General features: G+C 44.0%; 1 protein-coding gene across 2 annotated transcripts in view; it reads right to left on the reverse strand.

Annotated features, from left to right (window-relative positions):
• Positions 1–9156: 9156 nt before the first annotated feature.
• BMPR2 (bone morphogenetic protein receptor type 2) overlaps positions 9157–19935 on the reverse strand; it is a 260939-nt gene continuing 250160 nt past the window's right edge. For both annotated transcript variants that reach the window (XM_088462089.1, XM_088462088.1), the window contains exon 13: positions 9157–10730. In XM_088462089.1, the coding sequence (XP_088318215.1) occupies positions 10480–10730 (251 nt within the window). In that variant the 3' untranslated portion in view covers positions 9157–10479. The remainder of the gene's footprint in view (positions 10731–19935) is intronic.

Genomic DNA, 19935 nt, shown 5'->3' on the forward strand with positions numbered 1-19935 from the left:
TCACGCAACTTGCATAAGGTCAGACCTTACTCAGAATTTACTAACCTCATCGCAGGCAGTGCCAGCCCAAGGTGTGTACGGCATCGCAATGGGTAATTTATGCACGGACACCTGCTTTTGCCGAGCACTCCGTCACCACCCCCAAACGCTCACTTCCTGCCAATCACTATGCGATGGTCTGCGTAGTCACTGCGATCGCAGCCTCGATTGCAGTGGAGTCTTCGCACACACGCTGCAATGCATACGCAGAACACAACAATCGGCAGATTGCGTGCGTAATGGCAGCTGCGATGGGTAATAAATCAGGCCCTGAGTGCAGACCGGGCATAAACTGATGTCATTCTATGCTAGATCATTTGTGTTCTGCTGCTCGGCCCTCTACGGACATATAATATATTGCGTGCGTTCTGCTGCTCGGCGTCTATGTACATATAATATATTGCCTGCGTCCTGCAGCTCGGTCGTCTATGGACATATAATATATTGTCTGCGTCCTGCTGCTCGGCCGTCTATGGACATATAATATATTGTCTGCGTCCTGCTGCTCGGCCGTCTATGGACATATAATATATTGCGTGCGTCCTGCAGCTCGGTCGTCTATGGACATATAATATATTGTGTGCGTCCTGCTGCTCGGCCCTCTATGGACATATAATATATTGTGTGCGTCCTGCTGCTCGGCCGTCTATGCACATATAATATATTGTGTGCGTCCTGCTGCTCGGCCGTCTATGGACATATAATATATTGTGTGCGTCCTGCTGCTCGGCCATCTATGGACATATAATATATTGTGTGCGTCCTGCTGCTTGGCCGTCTATGCACATATAATATATTGTGTGCGTCCTGCTGCTTGGCCGTCTATGGACATATAATATATTGTGTGCGTCCTGCTGCTCGGCCATCTATGGACATATAATATATTGTGTGCGTTCTGCTGCTCGGCCGTCTATGGACATATAATATATTGTGTGCGTTCTGCTGCTCGGCCGTCTATGCACATATAATATATTGTGCGTGTTCTGCTGCTCGGCCGTCTATGGACATATAATATATTGTGTGCGTTCTGCCGCTCGGCCCTCTATGGACATATAATATATTGTGTGCGTTCTGCTGCTCGGCCGTCTATGGACATTTAATATACTGTCTGCGTTCTGCTGCTCGGCCGTCTATGGACATATAATATATTGTCTGCGTTCTGCTGCTCGGCCGTCTATGCACATATAATATATTGTGTGCGTTCTGCTGCTCAGGCGTCTATGGACATATAATATATTGTCTGCGTTCTGCTGCTCGGCCCTCTATGGACATATAATATATTGTCTGCGTTCTGCTGCTCGGCCGTCTATGCACATATAATATATTGTCTGCGTTCTGCTGCTCGGCCGTCTATGCACATATAATATATTGTGTGCGTTCTGCTGCTCGGCTGTCTATGCACATATAATATATTGTGTGCGTTCTGCTGCTCGGCCCTCTATGGACATATAATATATTGTCTGCGTTCTGCTGCTCGGCCGTCTATGGACATATAATATATTGTGTGCGTTCTGCTGCTCGGCCCTCTATGGACATATAATATATTGTGTGCGTTCTGCTGCTCGGCCCTCTATGGACATATACTATATTGTGTGCGTTCTGCTGCTCGGCCGTCTATGCACATATAATATATTGTGCGTGTTCTGCTGCTCGGCCGTCTATGGACATATAATATATTGTGTGCGTTCTGCTGCTCGGCCCTCTATGGACATATATTGTCTGCGTTCTGCTGCTCGGCCCTCTATGGACATATAATATATTGTGTGCGTTCTGCTGCTCGGCCCTCTATGGACATATAATATATTGTGTGCGTTCTGCTGCTCGGCCCTCTATGGACATATACTATATTGTGTGCGTTCTGCTGCTCGGCCGTCTATGCACATATAATATATTGTGCGTGTTCTGCTGCTCGGCCGTCTATGGACATATAATATATTGTGTGCGTTCTGCTGCTCGGCCCTCTATGGACATATATTGTCTGCGTTCTGCTGCTTGGCCCTCTATGGACATATAATATATTGTCTGCGTTCTGCTGCTCGGCTGTCTATGGACATATAATATATTGTGTGCGTTCTGCTGCTCGGCCCTCTATTGACATATAATATATTGTCTGCGTTCTGCTGCTCGGTCGTCTATGGACATATAATATATTGTCTGCGTTCTGCTGCTCGGCCGTCTATGGACATATAATATATTAAAGCAAAAAAACAGTGGTAAAATATTCCATGCACCTAGATGCAGCCCGTGGCAGATGGTAAAAAAAAGTGTCACTCACACTCCACCAAGAATACGTATTAAAATATTACCAACACTTTTCCTCAGGCGCTTTAAAATAAGTGAATGTGAATATTAAAGCATGGGACAATATAATTAAGGATTGTTCCCTTAGATTGATGGAACTTATTATAGAGGAGCGCAGGAGAGATCTTCGGAAATTTGAGGAAGAAATTAATGGAGTGTAAGATCTTGACTATGCCCTTTATTAATTCACCTAACTATAAAGAAAAGGAAAAGATTATAGAGGGTAGATTAGAAAGATCCGAAAATATCATAATAACAAGGAAAAAAAATAAATTTATTAGAGACACAAAAGAGGCAGAGATGGAATCACAAAGGGGTTCTAAAAAATGGGAAATTGAGAAACAACCACATAAATTGGTTAATAAATCCAAAAAGATATAAGGGTGGAGACCAAGAGACTTTCTGTTTTTAAAAATCCTCAAACATTTAGTACTAGTAAAGAGGGAAAGGGATATCTACCAAAAAGGAATCAAAATCCCCTCAATAGACAAAGATTGGGTCAAATAAGGCTCCCTAATATTCCACATTGGAGGAATTCGGGCCTTAATTATAGACAGGCTAATTGGAATAGTGAAAACTCACCAGATGAAAACTGGGGGAGAGTATGAGATTTAGGAACAACAGAGCATACGTTGGAGCATGAAAGCCCCCAGACAACTTCTTTTTTAGAAGTGGAGACCACCCAAGTGGAGGTAAATTTCCCTCTTAGGGGTTCAAGAGGGAGAAAAGTAAAAAAAGAAAGGAAACAGATACATAATAAAAACAGGATTTACACTTATAAAAAAGAACATAGGAGATTAAGAAACAAGGAGGGAGGGGGAAAAATAAAAAACATTGGAAGATTTTCCTGAAAAAATTAAAATTTTCAATTTAAGTACTCATATGTTATTAGAAGAAGAAAGATCAGTATTAGAAAAAGGGTCAAAATTTGCCCCCTCCACCAACATCAACCAATTTGATGTTTTCATCGATGTTGAAAAATTCTTGCAGAAACTTACCTTAAAAAAGTTTTTCAAATTAAAAAAGGATGACTCAATTAGGGAGGAAGTTCAGGCCTTAACCCCTATTAAACCAAAATCCACGTTTTTCCCTTCTCACCGAAAGGGCTGCTTTATTGAAACATTTAGCAGTCTGGTAAGGGCGGATTTGGAAAAACTGGATACAAAGAAATTTAAACAAAATATTACTAAGAAAGAAAGGGAAGGTCTGGAAACTCTTATGGAGGACAAAAATTTAATCATTAAACCCGCAGATAAGGGGGGGAGGGATTGTGTTACTCAATAAAAAGGATTATGAATCTGAAATTTATCGGCAGTTAGAAGACATAAGTACATATAAAAAATTACGGAATGACCCGACTAAAAGGATAGCCTCAAAATTGAAAAGAACTTCTGGAGAAATATAACTCCAAGAATATAATCACAAAAGCTGAATTTCAATTTTTGTGGGTGGAATATCCAGTTATTCCAACCTTGTATGTCCTACCGAAAATATATAAATGTATAACACAACCACCAGGGAGACCTATTATCTCGGGGGTGGAATCCCTTACCTCAAATTTGTCCCAGTATATTGACTTCCATTTACAGCCCTTTGTTCTATTAAACATTTCCCATTTGAAAGATACGGGAGATGTGTTAGAACTGTTAAAAACCATCAAATGGGAGGACTGTTATTTGGTTACTGCCAATGTAAATACTCTTTATACGATTATTGATCAACACCAGGGATTAGAGGCAGTAAAAAGAGTACTAGCTATTTCATCGATGGATACGGTTTTACAGGAATTCCTCATTGAAAGTATAGTTTATTCTTTTTAATAATTATTTTATCTTTAAAGATGATTTTTACTTACAGATAAGAGGGACTGCTATGGGCACCAGGTTCACCCCCAGCTACGCCAACATTTTTATGGGGGCGTGATAACTGGATCATTTATGGATTGATGGTCCGTCCCGAGTGAACCTGGTGTCATGGCATATATATTGATGACGTACTTTTTATCTGGAAGGGGAATAGGACTATGTTAGATTCATTTTGTGAAGTTTTAAATAATAAAGATAGAAATATTAATTTGTCATTTGACATTAGCCAAGTAAGTGTTAACTTTTTAGATTTGACCATTTTTATTGATGGGGGACAAATCAAAACACAATTTTATTAAACCCACAGATTCTAGATCTTACATTAATAGAAATAGTTGTCACCATGATCAATGGTTGGACACTATACCAATGGGACAGTTTAAGAGACTTAAAAAGAACTGTACGGATCAAAGCACCTTTTCAAGGCTTGTGGTTATAAAGAGAAGGTGAATGCCTCGCTTGACAATGTAACTAATCTAGAAAGGGAAGTATGCCTGAAAAAAATTGAAAAACTAAAAAAAGGACGATGAGAAATTCAAATGGTCATTTATAACGAACTTTTCTTCACAACATCAACAAGGAAGATAATGAGCATTGGTCAAAACTAAAATAGGATCCCATTATTGGAGAGGAGCTTCCTATGAATCCAGTATGTATCTTTAGGAGGGCTCCTAATTTAAGATCAAAATTAGTTAGGAGTCTACATCCTGTATCCCCAAAGTCCATTAAAGTGACCTCCAAAGGTTTTTTTTAGGTGTGGGTCCTGCATTGGATGTAAAAACATAAAAAATAACTTTGGAAATAAAAAAACTGAGGTTGTCATTATTGAAAAGGAGCATAAAATTAAGGATTTCTTGACCTGTCATACCTCCAATGTTATTTATTGTATTGAATGTACATGTAACAAATTTTATATAGGCCGCACAAGCAGACCTTTAAAAATTAGGATTGGGGTACACCTGCGCAATATACGCAAAGGTATTGAGACCCATGCTCTTTCCTATCATTTTAAGGAGATACATAATTGTGATGTAGGCCATATTAAAAAAATTTATGGCTTAAATCAAGTTACAGTTGATAAAAGAGGAAGTGATATTGTACAAAAACTGGCAAAAAAGAAATGGAAAGGATTTATCATTTTAAAACCAATGGGTCTTAACAAAGATTTTGAGGTTAAATGGTTTTTATAATCACCTCTTTTTTCTTATTACCTCTTATTTATTACTGTATTTTAATTGTTTACAATGGAGTTTTAAAAGTATGTATTGTTTTTATTTTTCATTTTTTGTTTTATTCATTTTTAAACTACTGGAAAATGGCGTCCATCCTATTATGGGCATATATACCCCAAAAACATGGCCGCCGCCTATATAACAGACGCCCATTCCTGATATATCCACTGCTTGTCCTTACTCTATCACATAAAAGTGAATCCGAGAAGACCAGAAATACGTCACCGGAAGGGACGTTACGCACGTGAAAGAGACTCGGACCGCATCTTCCGGAGAGAATGTGATTAATGAACTGTTACAGCTGTTACATCTTTCGGTTGGAACTGTGGAGAGACATGGAGCGGGACGCGAATAGGATTACTATGGGCATTTATTGGTTAATCAATCTATGTCTTGTATTAGGTCTCAGCTGGGGTAATTTAGGATTATTAGGGGGGGTATAAGTATAGGGTGTGTAGTGTGTCTCCTCATACCTTGAAAAAGATACACTTTAGTATCGAAACGCGTTGGTGGAGGAGCAGAGTGGGGATCTTTTGGACATTTTACCAGGAAGTCTTTCTTTACAACTACCGGGGACGCCTGATGTATGGACTTAAGTGTTTTTGTCTACTAGCTGGGTAGACCAATTCATCTGGTGAGAGGCCAATTATCCCTTACTTTCTTATTGTTTGGTATTATTTGTGTTTTTTTTGGAATTAAAAGCAGTATTACACTATTTGGAACCTTTTTTTTCATTTTATACACAATGGGGGACACTATCTTTGGAAGAAAAAGAAACTATTCATAAAAGGAGAATTACAGGTCTATCCATGCTGTTTTGTCTACCCTTAAAAAGGAGACCACCATTTATGGTACGAGTGTATAACAAATGGGGGGACCCGTGCAATATACCAAGAGTATATTAATTTTATATGTTACACTTTGGAATTTTTTAATGTGTTACACTAAGGTATTTCTTTTGTTTTTATTTGAGTTTTAGATATCTTAAGAGTGCCTGAGGAAAGTGTTGGTAATATTTTAAAACATATAATATATTGTCTGCGTTCTGCTGCTCGGCCGTCTATGGACATATAATATATTGTGTGCGTTCTGCTGCTCGGCCGTCTATGGACACACAATATATTGTGTGCGTTCTGCTGCTCGCCCGTCTATGGACATATAATATATTGTCTGCGTCCTGCTGCTCGGCCCTCTATGGACACATAATATATTGTCTGCGTCCTGCTGCTCGGCCATCTATGGACATATAATATATTGTCTGTGTCCTGCTGCTCGGCCGTCTATGGACATATATTGTCTGCGTTCTGCTGCTTGGCCGTCTATGGACATATAATATATTGTCTGCGTCCTACTGCTCGGTCGTCTATGGACATATATTGTCTGCGTTCTGCTGCTCGGCCGTCTATGGACACACAATATATTGCCTGCGTCCTGCTGCTCAGCCCTCTATGGACACATAATATATTGCCTGCGTTCTGCTGCTCGGCCCTCTATGCACATATAATAAATTGTCTGCTTCCTGTTGCTCGGCCGTCTATGGACATATAATATATTGTCTGCGTTCTGCTGCTCGGCCGTCTATGGACATTTAATATACTGTCTGCGTTCTGCTGCTCGGCCCTCTATGGACATATAATATATTGTCTGCGTTCTGCTGCTCGGCCCTCTATGGACATATAATATATTGTCTGCGTTCTGCTGCTCGGCCCTCTATGGACATATATTTTGTCTGCGTTCTGCTGCTTGGCCGACCTACAGAGACCCCGCTAACCACAGCTAATGTCTGCCGCTTACAGGGACCTACAGAGACCCCGCCAACACCAGCTAATGTCTGCCCGTTACAGGAACCTACAGAGACCCCGCCAACACCAGCTAATGTCTGCCGCTTACAGGGACCTACAGAGACCCCGCCAACACCAGCTAATGTCTGCCGCTTACAGGGACCTACAGAGACCCCGCCAACACCAGCTAATGTCTGCCGCTTACGGGGACCTACAGAGAACCCGCCAACACCAGCTAATGTCTGCCGCTTACAGGGACCTACAGAGACCCCGCTAACACCAGCTAATGTCTGCCCCTTACAGGAACCTACAGAGACCCCGACAACACCAGCTAATGTCTGCCGCTTACAGGGACCTACAGAGACCCCGCTAACATCAGCTAATGTCTGCCCCTTACAGGAACCTACAGAGACCCCGCTAACACCAGCTAATGTCTGCCGCTTACAGGAACGTACAGAGACCCCGCCAATACCAGCTAATGTCTGCCGCTTACAGGGACCTACAGAGACCCCGCCAACACCAGCTAATGTCTGCCGCTTACAGGGACCTACAGAGACCCCGCCAACACCAGCTAATGTCTGCCGCTTACAGGGACCTACAGAGACCCCGCCAACACCAGCTAATGTCTGCCGCTTACAGGGACCTACAGAGACCCCGCCAACACCAGCTAATGTCTGCCGCTTACAGGGACCTACAGAGACCCCGCTAACACCAGCTAATGTCTGCCGCTTACAGGGACCTACAGAGACCCCGCTAACACCAGCTAATGTCTGCCCCTTACAGGAACCTACAGAGACCCCGCTAACACCAGCTAATGTCTGCCGCTTACAGGAACCTACAGAGACCCCGCCAACACCAGCTAATGTCTGCCGCTTACAGGGACCTACAGAGACCCCGCTAACACCAGCTAATGTCTGCCGCTTACAGGGACCTACAGAGACCCCGCCAACACCAGCTAATGTCTGCCGCTTACAGGGACCTACAGAGACCCCGCTAACACCAGCTAATGTCTGTCCCTTACAGGGACCTACAGAGACCCCGCTAACACCAGCTAATGTCTGCCGCTTACAGGAACCTACAGAGACCCCGCTAACACCAGCTAATGTCTGCCCCTTACAGGGACCTACAGAGACCCCGCTAACACCAGCTAATGTCTGCCCCTTACAGGGACCTACAGAGACCCCGCTAACACCAGCTAATGTCTGCCCCTTACAGGAACCTACAGAGACCCCGCTAACACCAGCTAATGTCTGCCGCTTACAGGAACCTACAGAGACCCCGCCAACACCAGCTAATGTCTGCCGCTTACAGGGACCTACAGAGACCCCGCCAACACCAGCTAATGTCTGCCGCTTACAGGGACCTACAGAGACCCCGCTAACACCAGCTAATGTCTGCCGCTTACAGGGACCTACAGAGACCCCGCTAACACCAGCTAATGTCTGTCCCTTACAGGGACCTACAGAGACCCCGCTAACACCAGCTAATGTCTGCCGCTTACAGGAACCTACAGAGACCCCGCTAACACCAGCTAATGTCTGCCGCTTACAGGGACCTACAGAGACCCCGCCAACACCAGCTAATGTCTGCCCCTTACAGGGACCTACAGAGACCCCGCCAACACCAGCTAATGTCTGCCCCTTACAGAGACCTACAGAGACCCCGCCAACACCAGCTAATGTCTGCCCCTTACAGGAACCTACAGAGACCCCACTAACACCAGCTAATGTCTGCCGCTTACAGGGATGATGCCTATTTTTCGGAATCTGTTGTTTGCATACATTTATTCTGTATATATTAAAGTACAAAGTTAAAGCATATTCATAGGACAAAACCAGCGCGGGCAGCGCCAGTTACAGGGCGCAGCTTGTGGAGTCTTCATAGCAAGAAAGAAACATAAGAAATATCTGAAAATGAGACCACAAACATGACAGTGTGTTTAGTGTTAGTGAAATGTATTGTACATTAAAACATGGCGAAAAATATATATACCATTGCACATTTCAACCAAGTACATGAAAAGCCAGGTAACCCACTCCGTATACAAGTGTTCACTCTCGCACAGACAGGCTAAAATATCACTTTTATAAGCTCTTTTCTTGTTATAATCACTTATATATTTATTTATTTATATAATCTTTTAATCTATTTCTTTTTTTTTTAACATACACCTTAAAGCCTCATTAGACGAATCCGTTTCTCCTTTCGCTAAGCGTGATCATCTGAGGATGGTTGTCCACGACGCACATAACCCTGGTGAAATAAGCCCCATAGTGTACTAGCTCTTCCCTTGTGCTCTGTCTCAGACACTGGCGCAGCGAGGAAAGGTCTCGGAAGGAAAGGAAAGGCTGTAATCCGCCCCAGCTACGGAGCAGAGATCGCGGCAAAGCAACTTCCAGCCACGTTGTGTTTTTTATTCTCCTTCCATAGAATGTGTAGTCTATGGATGGAGCTGGGGCGTCCGAGTGCGCTGTAACTGATGAGCAAATCTATTCTGAACTGTTACGTTAATTAAGTTTCGCTGCGGAACAAGCCAGCGCGATGTGCACTTTTTGTTTTTTAAGGCCAAATGCGCAGATAATTGAGGAGAGAATTTTCTACGTCTCTACTAGGAAACAGACTGATAAAAGCATTTAGGGGTTTGGGATTGTAAATCCGGAACGTCTGGGAGGCAGCCATTATGACTAGGACTTTCATACCTAAAAGTGCAGAGTCTTTGCTACTAACAGAAAGGCCGGGGCTCAGCGTTTCATGGCGTACTTGTCCTGGAACCAGCGGCCTATAACACACCAACATACAGACTAGACACAGCATAGAAAAGAAAATCGCGTGCAGAAGACACCGCCACAGAACATCCCGTCTGACAGCTCTCAGAGTCTCATTGTCACTAACAGACGTTCCGTCATCTGTTATTTGTAGGTACACGTGCGACGTGATGTTCTGGGCAGACTCACAAAACGATGCGTAGAAGGAGCAGAATTGTCCCTCCCAAAAAATAAAAGTACTGGACATGGTGAAAAGAAAAGCATGGAAGCATAAGCCGCGTCCTGTGCATGTACTCTGCATAGCTGCAATCGGTCGAGGGACTGGAGTCTGCAATAGTCTGCGACTTCCTCCAGATCCTCGGGGCGACTCCATTATAAAGATTTCATGGTAGAAACAGGTTATTGTGTCTCTCGCTCGTTGGATGAGACAGAAAACTTCTGGGTTTGGAGCCGTTAATAACAAGGGTGAAGCTGAGCATAAAGCTGATTGGGTGACTTATAGGCAGCTCACCCCGGTATCCCTAGCGAGGGCGGCCGTGGCGGTGCCACCATCCAGAAGGTAAACGGCTGTGCTGGACTTCGAGTGGCTGAAGCTTACGCTGCCCCCATTGTTGTTGACTTCACAGTCCTGGCGTTCGGTGGGGATGGCCCACGTTGAGGGGCGCCAGCGTTTCAGGGAGTACGGCGTCTTCACCCTTTTCTTTATTTTCTCTCCTGAGCCAGCCCGACTGTCAGATAACGTCTCACCTAAACAACAGAGAGGAAATGGGCTCAGTACACGGAATAACGCCAGGACATAAAGTGCGCCGTTCTGTACGCAGAGTGGGGCTAGCAATATTAGCAGATCATGTACACAAAATGGCTGACACTGGCCCACAACATGGTGGAGTCCACTCTAAGTACACAACAGCTGCACTGTAAGATGTTACATAGCATAAGAATAAAACCTGTGTGACAAGAAACAGACAAAGGAACAGAGAAGCGCAGATGAACGAGGTGACGGGAGCCATGATCCATCCTAAAGGCGAGGAGCAGGTATGGCAGCAGCGCGGTACGGTGTACAATGCTCGCCCGCGGTACGGTGTACAATGCTCGCCCGCGGACGGTGTACAATGCTCGCCTCGCGGTACGGTGTACAATGCTCGCCCCGCGGTACGGTGTACAATGATCCCCCCGCGGTACGGTGTACAATGATCGCCCGCGGTACGGTGTACAATGATCGCCCGCGGTACGGTGTACAATGATCGCCCGCGGTACGGTGTACAATGATCGCCCGCGGTACGGTGTACAATGATCGCCCTTCATCTGATACAATTACACAGCATACAGAGTATTAGGATAATTATAATCCAGCTACTGACCTTTATCTATATAATGTACATTATATACAGCCGAGACAATAACCCAGCATCCTCCTGACTATTGCAGGATATAATACTAATAGCACATTACTGCCACTGTACAGTCAGGACTGGGGGGTCGCTGTATGGGGGAGGCGTCGTCAGACTGATGGCGTTATACAATAATATACACCCAGTGCTGTCTGCCCCTCAATCCTCTATTAGCTAAACAAGGATATATAACTCTTTCTGTATTTAATAAGCTCCTCTAAATATACATTAAGTTTACATCCTAGATCACAGGTTCTCAAACTCGGTCTCCTCAGTACCAAAACAGGTGCATGTTTTCCAGGTCTCCTCACAGACTCAAGTTAAATACTTACCTCTACCTGTGGCAGCACAGATGGTGTAGTGGTTAGCATTACTGCCTCACAGCGCTGAGGTCATAGGTTAGATTCCCACCACATCCCTACCTGTGTGGAGTTTGTATATTCTCCCTGTGCTTGCGTGGGTTTCCTCTGGGTGCTCCGGTTTCATCCCACACTTCAAAAATATACTGGTAGGTTAATTGGCTCCCAACACAAATTACCCCTAGTATGTGTGTGTGTGTGTGTGTGTGTGTGTGTATGTGATGGGGAATAAAGGGCCTGATTCAGAGCCACTCGTAAGCAGCAGCTCGTTCGCTCCGAGCGATGTTTGGCCAACTGCGCATGCGTACGGATCGTTATACGCATGCGCGAACCAGTCAGTGCGGTCGAAATTCATGTGCTCGCAAAATAGCGAATGCCTGCTAATATGAGTGACAGAATGAGGCGTATGTGGGTGGTAACGGGGGAAGGTGCTTGAAAACGGGGAGTGGAGATCAAAACGCAGGCGTGCTTAAAGGTCAAAACGGGCGTTTTATGGGTGTGCATAATTAATACAGCAGCTTCATTCACCACGTCACTGGGTTATTTTATAGTCAGAACTGCTCGCAAGATTGTGGTAGCAAAAACCAACCACAAGAATAGCGAGCAGCTCATACCCTGGTCGATGTACTCGATTAATCTAATAAATAGCGGATGCGAGCGGCCAGGGGGCGTAGTTTCCCAAAAAATCGACCGCAAGTTTTGTTCGCTCGTTCAGACCTAGAGGCGTGAACAGACCGCAAACAGCGAACGGTTCATTTGAATAGCCACCCCGGGACGAGCGAGCGCTAATTGCGTCCGGCTCTAAATCAGGCCCATAGAGTGTAAGCTCCACTGGGGAAGGGACTGATGGGAATGACCAAATATTCTCTTTAAAGCGCTGCGGAATATGTGTGCGCTATATAAATAACTGGTAGTGAAAAAAAATCTTTTAAAATGTGTCAGTGAGTAATGACTACACCTGTGCTCCAACTAGGAAACATGGAAAACCTGCACTGCTAGTGCTCCGTGAGGAATGAGTTTGGGAAACTATGCTGTAGTGTGTTATGTATACATGGGTAGGTCCTGTAGTGTGTTATGTTTCATTGCAGGTAATCATATATTTGCACCAGGCACCTATTATAGAAAAACCAATGCTGTTTGGAATTCTCTGATTTGCTGGGTATACTGTCTTTATTTAATATCTGTAAACACCAGAGTAACTTTAAATTTAATTATATAGTCAGATCTTATCTCCTAGCTTCATGGGATGCTGTTTGTATTAGAATTTTATGACTTGTATCTGGTGTGGGTGAGGGTAATGAGGGTGGGTGTCATCAGTGACTACACATGTTATGCTTAACTATATAATCAGTAGGTCACAAGGCTTTAGGCTTGTACAAGGCTGCTAGGTTTTATTTCAAAGTGGGGTTTTTCTAAGTGGGACTACATGTACAGCATAACTTAAAGAGTTAGTCAGGAGTTAAGCAGGAGGAAGACAGGAGGACGACATTTTAAAAGAACTCTCTATAACTTGGAAAAAAGCAAAGGATCTTCTGAGCTTCTGGAAACCCTGCTACTCAGCCGCCAGCTTCCATTATAACCTGGACCCACCTTCTGCCAACACCCTGCTTACTGAACATTTAATACTTGTATGTTTGCGTTTCTTCTCTACATTGTTTAAATCATTCCAATACCACTGTCAATTTATCTTTATACCACTGTAGTATCTACCATTGTTTCACACCTATACCTTTTTTTTTTTTAAATATATATATTCATACTTTAGACTAATTCTCAAGTCTTGCTACTTTAACAGCTCTACACTCCTTTTTTGGTTATAATTTACTATTGTAGTTGTGCCTTTACATCTTCCAGCACTGTTCTTTCTTTTATCTGATTTTGACCTTTGACCTGTACTGCTCCCTCATCTCAAACTCATTACTACTACTGACTTTTTCACCCCCAACTGCCTCATCTACACGATGTCTCTTTTATTCTACTCCACCCTCACTCAGCCGCTACATTATTTTCTCCTCTACCACCAGTTTTCACCTCTTTTCTCCATCCATAGTCCCCTCTACGTTCTCCCCCTCCTCTGTCTCTCTTCATCACATATAAGTCTCTTAACTGCATCTCCCACAACTCCAGTATTATTCACTTCTCTTCCACCATGGTCCTGCTGCACCACCACTAAACCCTGCACCCTCTCTTTTCTCCAAGTTACCTATCCTCCCCCCCCCCCACACCACACTAAACCTCCACCTGACCCACCACCTGCTGTCACCCTTCCTCATTCAGAAGCCAGCCACATAACCCCACACTCCTTATTCCCCTTCTCTAGATCAGTATCACCTCCACACTGCATCAACCCTAATAATCTCATTCTCCTCTCACCTCTTAACTCTGTCCCTCTCTCCTGTTCCCTCTGGAAAGCCAGTTTTGTCTATAATAAACTGGTCTCCGTTCATGAGCACTTCATCTGCGATGCCTTGATTCTCCTTGCCATCACCAAACCCTGGCTATACCCCTCTGACACCACTGCTCCTGCAAAATTCCTCCATCACTTGGCTTCCTGGCTCTTAATCTTCAAATGGGCCATCAAGACCCATTTCTTCCTCAATGCTCTCCAGCGCTCATCCTAACCCACTACTCTATGCTCCTTCCTCACTATCTAGCCCATCTGTGTTACCCCTGTTTGTCTGACCCTCCCCTCAGAATGTAAGCTCTCGCGAGCAGGGCCCTCTTTCCTCACGTGCTTCTTCTTGCCATACTTTTACTTTCATTCACAATGGCACCTAAAACTGCTTACTGACACCCTGCTGCTTATTTAGGTGTTATGCAGCAATGTATAAATCATGTACTTGTCCTGCATTGTCTGTACTGTTAATAGCTGTTGTCTTGTGTGCTCATTTGTTTCTGTACTTTGTAAGGCGCTGCGGAACCCTTGTGGCGCCATATAAATAAAGGATAATAATAATAATAATAACATGGGTAGGTCCTGTAGTGTGTCTTGTATACATGGGTAGGTCCTGTAGTGTGTTATGTATACATGGGTAGGTCCTGTAGTGTGTTATGTATACATGGGTAGGTCCTGTAGTGTGTTATCATGTATACATGGGTAGGTCCTGTAGTGTGTTACCATGTATACATGGGTAGGTCCTGTAGTGTGTTATCATGTATACATGGGTAGGTCCTGTAGTGTGTTATCATGTATACATGGGTAGGTCCTGTAGTGTGTTATCATGTATACATGGGTAGGTCCTGTAGTGTGTTAGGTATACATGGGGAGGGTCCCGAGCCCACGCTTCTCCAGTCAGTACTGCACACCAGGAGGACAGTTCTCGCAGGAGAAGGATTTACACATTAACCCCTTCACTGACGGTGTCTCCTCCCTGTGAGACAATTTGTGCACTTTTTGGCCGGTCTCAGTAACATTAGATGCAGCAACCACACATATACCTTTATTTTTGGAGAATTTTCATAAAACACCATTAGTCTTTTCCTTCCATCTAATACTGCAAATAAAATCTACCCAAAATGGCCACAAGTGACTTATTTATATTGTAGGAAGAAAGTGCATTTGGCATTGAGTCCTCTTTGCAGAAAGCAGAATTCTATGCCCAGGTGCTATGTAACATCTGCACTTTAGCACTATAACGCCTCTTTTCCCTGATCTTGGATTAGAGCGTGCAGGAAGAAAAGCGAGAAAACCTAAACACATCAAATAAAGGGACAACCGTTTCTATATGTCCCAGGATGGGCACAACCTGGGCGGTAAATCAACACCCCTCCCCCTTGAAATTAGTGTGCCCCTGAATACTGACGCCACGACGGGGAGATCTATAGTATAGGGGATCATTGCCTGGTGATCAGAAAATAACTGATCACAAAGATTGAAAGACGGGATCTGACTTTAGTGCCTCAATCATTCAATCTCATTGCTTTATAGAGACTCTGCACTTATCTCTGTGATAATAATTCCAGCGCAATCATATCTAGATGGACAATGAATCAAATCCCAATTGTTGCAAGTTTTCATCCAAAAGAATCAAAGCTAATTGAAGCATATATTGTAATCACACATAGAAAGGTTTAGCATTTTAATAAACATTTAATTATGGTAAAACATTTTCTTAATACAACTGGATTGAGGACCTTATTTATCAACGAGTTTATCACTGAAAATGAGTGATAAATATCACTGTGTATGATAAATGCTTCTCCTGAGTCTGTATATAGGAGACTGCGCTGAGTAATATGATAGGTGACACCTGTATATCTGTGTGCTCCTGAGTCTGTATATGGGAGACTGCGCTGAGTAATGTGATATGTGACACCTGTATATCTGTGTGCTCCTGAGTCTGTATATAGGGGAGACTGCGCTGAGTAATGTGATATGTGACACCTGTATATCTGTGTGCTCCTGAGTCTGTATATAGGGGAGACTGTGCTGAGTAATGTGATATGTGACACCTGTATATCTGTGTGCTCCTGAATCTGTATATGGGAGACTGCGCTGAGTAATGTGATATGTGACACCTGTATATCTGTGTGCTCCTGAGTCTGTATATGGGAGACTGCGCTGAGTAATGTGATATGTGACACCTGTATATCTGTGTGCTCCTGAGTCTGTATATGGGAGACTGCGCTGAGTAATGTGATATGTGACACCTGTATATCTGTGTGCTCCTGAGTCTGTATATAGGAGACTGCGCTGAGTAATGTGATATGTGACACCTGTATATCTGTGTGCTCCTGAGTCTGTATATGGGAGACTGCGCTGAGTAATGTGATATGTGACACCTGTATATCTGTGTGCTCCTGAGTCTGTATATAGGAGACTGCGCTGAGTAATGTGATGTGTGACACCTGTATATCTGTGTGCTCCTGAGTCTGTATATGGAGACTGCGCTGAGTAATGTGATATGTGACACCTGTATATCTGTGTACACCTGAGTCTCTATATGGGAGACTGCGCTGAGTAATGTGATATGTGACACCTGTATATCTGTGTACACCTGAGTCTGTATATAGGAGACTGCGCTGAGTAATGTGATAGGTGACACCTGTATATCTGTGTGCTCCTGAGTCTGTATATAGGAGACTGCGCTGAGTAATGTGACATGTGACACCTGTATATCTGTGTGCTCCTGAGACTGTATATGGGAGACTGCGCTGAGTAATGTGACACCTGTGTGCTCCTGAGTCTGTATATAGGAGACTGCGCTGAGTAATGTGATATGTGACACCTGTATATCTGTGTGCTCCTGAGTCTGTATATAGGAGACTGTGCTGAGTAATGTGATATGTGACACCTGTATATCTGTGTGCTCCTGAGACTGTATATGGGAGACTGCGCTGAGTAATGTGACACCTGTGTGCTCCTGAGTCTGTATATAGGAGACTGCGCTGAGTAATGTGATATGTGACACCTGTATATGTGTGTGCTCCTGAGTCTGTATATGGGAGACTGCGCTGAGTAATGTGATATGTGACCTGTATATGTGTGTGCTCCTGAGTCTGTATATGGGAGACTGCGCTGAGTAATGTGATATGTGACACCTGTATATCTGTGTGCTCCTGAGTCTGTATATGGGAGACTGCGCTGAGTAATGTGATATGTGACACCTGTATATCTGTGTGCTCCTGAGTCTGTATATGGGAGACTGCGCTGAGTAATGTGATATGTGACACCTGTATATCTGTGTGCTCCTGAGTCTGTATATGGGAGACTGCGCTGAGTAATGTGATATGTGACACCTGTATATCTGTGTGCTCCTGAGTCTGTATATGGAGACTGCGCTGAGTAATGTGATATGTGACACCTGTATATCTGTGTACACCTGAGTCTCTATATGGGAGACTGCGCTGAGTAATGTGATATGTGACACCTGTATATCTGTGTACACCTGAGTCTGTATATAGGAGACTGCGCTGAGTAATGTGATAGGTGACACCTGTATATCTGTGTGCTCCTGAGTCTGTATATAGGAGACTGCGCTGAGTAATGTGACATGTGACACCTGTATATCTGTGTGCTCCTGAGACTGTATATGGGAGACTGCGCTGAGTAATGTGACACCTGTGTGCTCCTGAGTCTGTATATAGGAGACTGCGCTGAGTAATGTGATATGTGACACCTGTATATCTGTGTGCTCCTGAATCTGTATATGGGAGACTGCGCTGAGTAATGTGATATGTGACACCTGTATATCTGTGTGCTCCTGAGTCTGTATATGGAGACTGTGCTGAGTAATGTGATATGTGACACCTGTATATCTGTGTGCTCCTGAGTCTGTATATAGGAGACTGTGCTGAGTAATGTGATATGTGACACCTGTATATCTGTGTGCTCCTGAGACTGTATATGGGAGACTGCGCTGAGTAATGTGACACCTGTGTGCTCCTGAGTCTGTATATAGGAGACTGCGCTGAGTAATATGATATGTGACACCTGTATATCTGTGTGCTCCTGAGTCTGTATATAGGAGACTGCGCTGAGTAATATGATAGGTGACACCTGTATATCTGTGTGCTCCTGAGTCTGTATATAGGAGACTGTGCTGAGTAATGTGATATGTGACACCTGTATATCTGTGTGCTCCTGAGACTGTATATGGGAGACTGCGCTGAGTAATGTGACACCTGTATATCTGTGTGCTCCTGAGTCTGTATATAGGAGACTGCGCTGAGTAATATGATATGTGACACCTGTATATCTGTGTGCTCCTGAGTCTGTATATAGGAGACTGCGCTGAGTAATATGATAGGTGACACCTGTATATCTGTGTGCTCCTGAGTCTCTATATGGGAGACTGTGTTGAGTAATGTGATATGTGACACCTGTATATCTGTGTGCTCCTGAGTCTCTATATGGGAGACTGCGCTGAGTAATGTGATATGTGACACCTGTATATCTGTGTGCTCCTGAGTCTGTATATGGGAGACTGCGCTGAGTAATGTGACACCTGTATATCTGTGTGCTCCTGAGTCTGTATATGGGAGACTGCGCTGAGTAATGTGATATGTGACACCTGTATATCTGTGTGCTCCTGAGTCTGTATATAGGAGACTGCGCTGAGTAATGTGATATGTGACACCTGTATATCTGTGTGCTCCTGAGTCTGTATATAGGAGACTGTGCTGAGTAATGTGATATGTGACACCTGTATATCTGTGTGCTCCTGAGTCTGTATATGGGAGACTGCGCTGAGTAATGTGATATGTGACACCTGTATATCTGTGTGCTCCTGAGTCTGTATATGGAGACTGTGCTGAGTAATGTGATATGTGACACCTGTATATCTGTGTGCTGCTGAGTCTGTATATAGGAGACTGCGCTGAGTAATGTGACACCTGTATATCTGTGTGCTCCTGAGTCTGTATATGGGAGACTGCGCTGAGTAATGTGATAGGTGACACCTGTATATCTGTGTGTTCCTGAGTCTGTATATGGGAGACTGCGCTGAGTAATGTGATAGGTGACACCTGTATATCTGTGTGCTCCTGAGTCTGTATATTGGAGACTGCGCTGAGTAATGTGATATGTGACACCTGTATATCTGGTGTGCTCCTGAGTCTGTATATAGGAGACTGTGCTGAGTAATGTGATATGTGACACCTGTATATCTGTGTGCTCCTGAGTCTGTATATAGGAGACTGCGCTGAGTAATGTGATATGTGACACCTGTATATCTGTGTGCTCCTGAGTCTATATATGGGAGACTGCGCTGAGTAATGTGATATGTGACACCTGTATATCTGTGTGCTCCTGAGTCTGTATATAGGAGACTGCGCTGAGTAATGTGATATGTGACACCTGTATATCTGTGTGCTCCTGAGTCTGTATATAGGAGACTGCGCTGAGTAATGTGATATGTGACACCTGTATATCTGTGTGCTCCTGAGTCTGTATATAGGAGACTGCGCTGAATAATGTGACACCTGTATATCTGTGTGCTCCTGAGTCTGTATATAGGAGACTGCGCTGAGTAATGTGATATGTGACACCTGTATATCTGTGTGCTCCTGAGTCTGTATATAGGAGACTGCGCTGAATAATGTGACACCTGTATATCTGTGTGTGACGGGGTCTGGACCTATATACTATAGGGCAGTGTCCGAGGCTTTTCTGCGCCGTTCCGTTGTACTTTGTCTACAAACTGAGAGTTTTCGGTGCAAGTAGAATTGCAGGGAAGCTGGCGGGCTCACTTGCGCAAGGTG

The sequence above is a fragment of the Taudactylus pleione genome, unplaced genomic scaffold, assembly GCF_031769625.1.
Source record: "Taudactylus pleione unplaced genomic scaffold, aTauple2 ptg001149l, whole genome shotgun sequence".
NCBI lineage: Eukaryota > Metazoa > Chordata > Amphibia > Anura > Myobatrachidae > Taudactylus > Taudactylus pleione.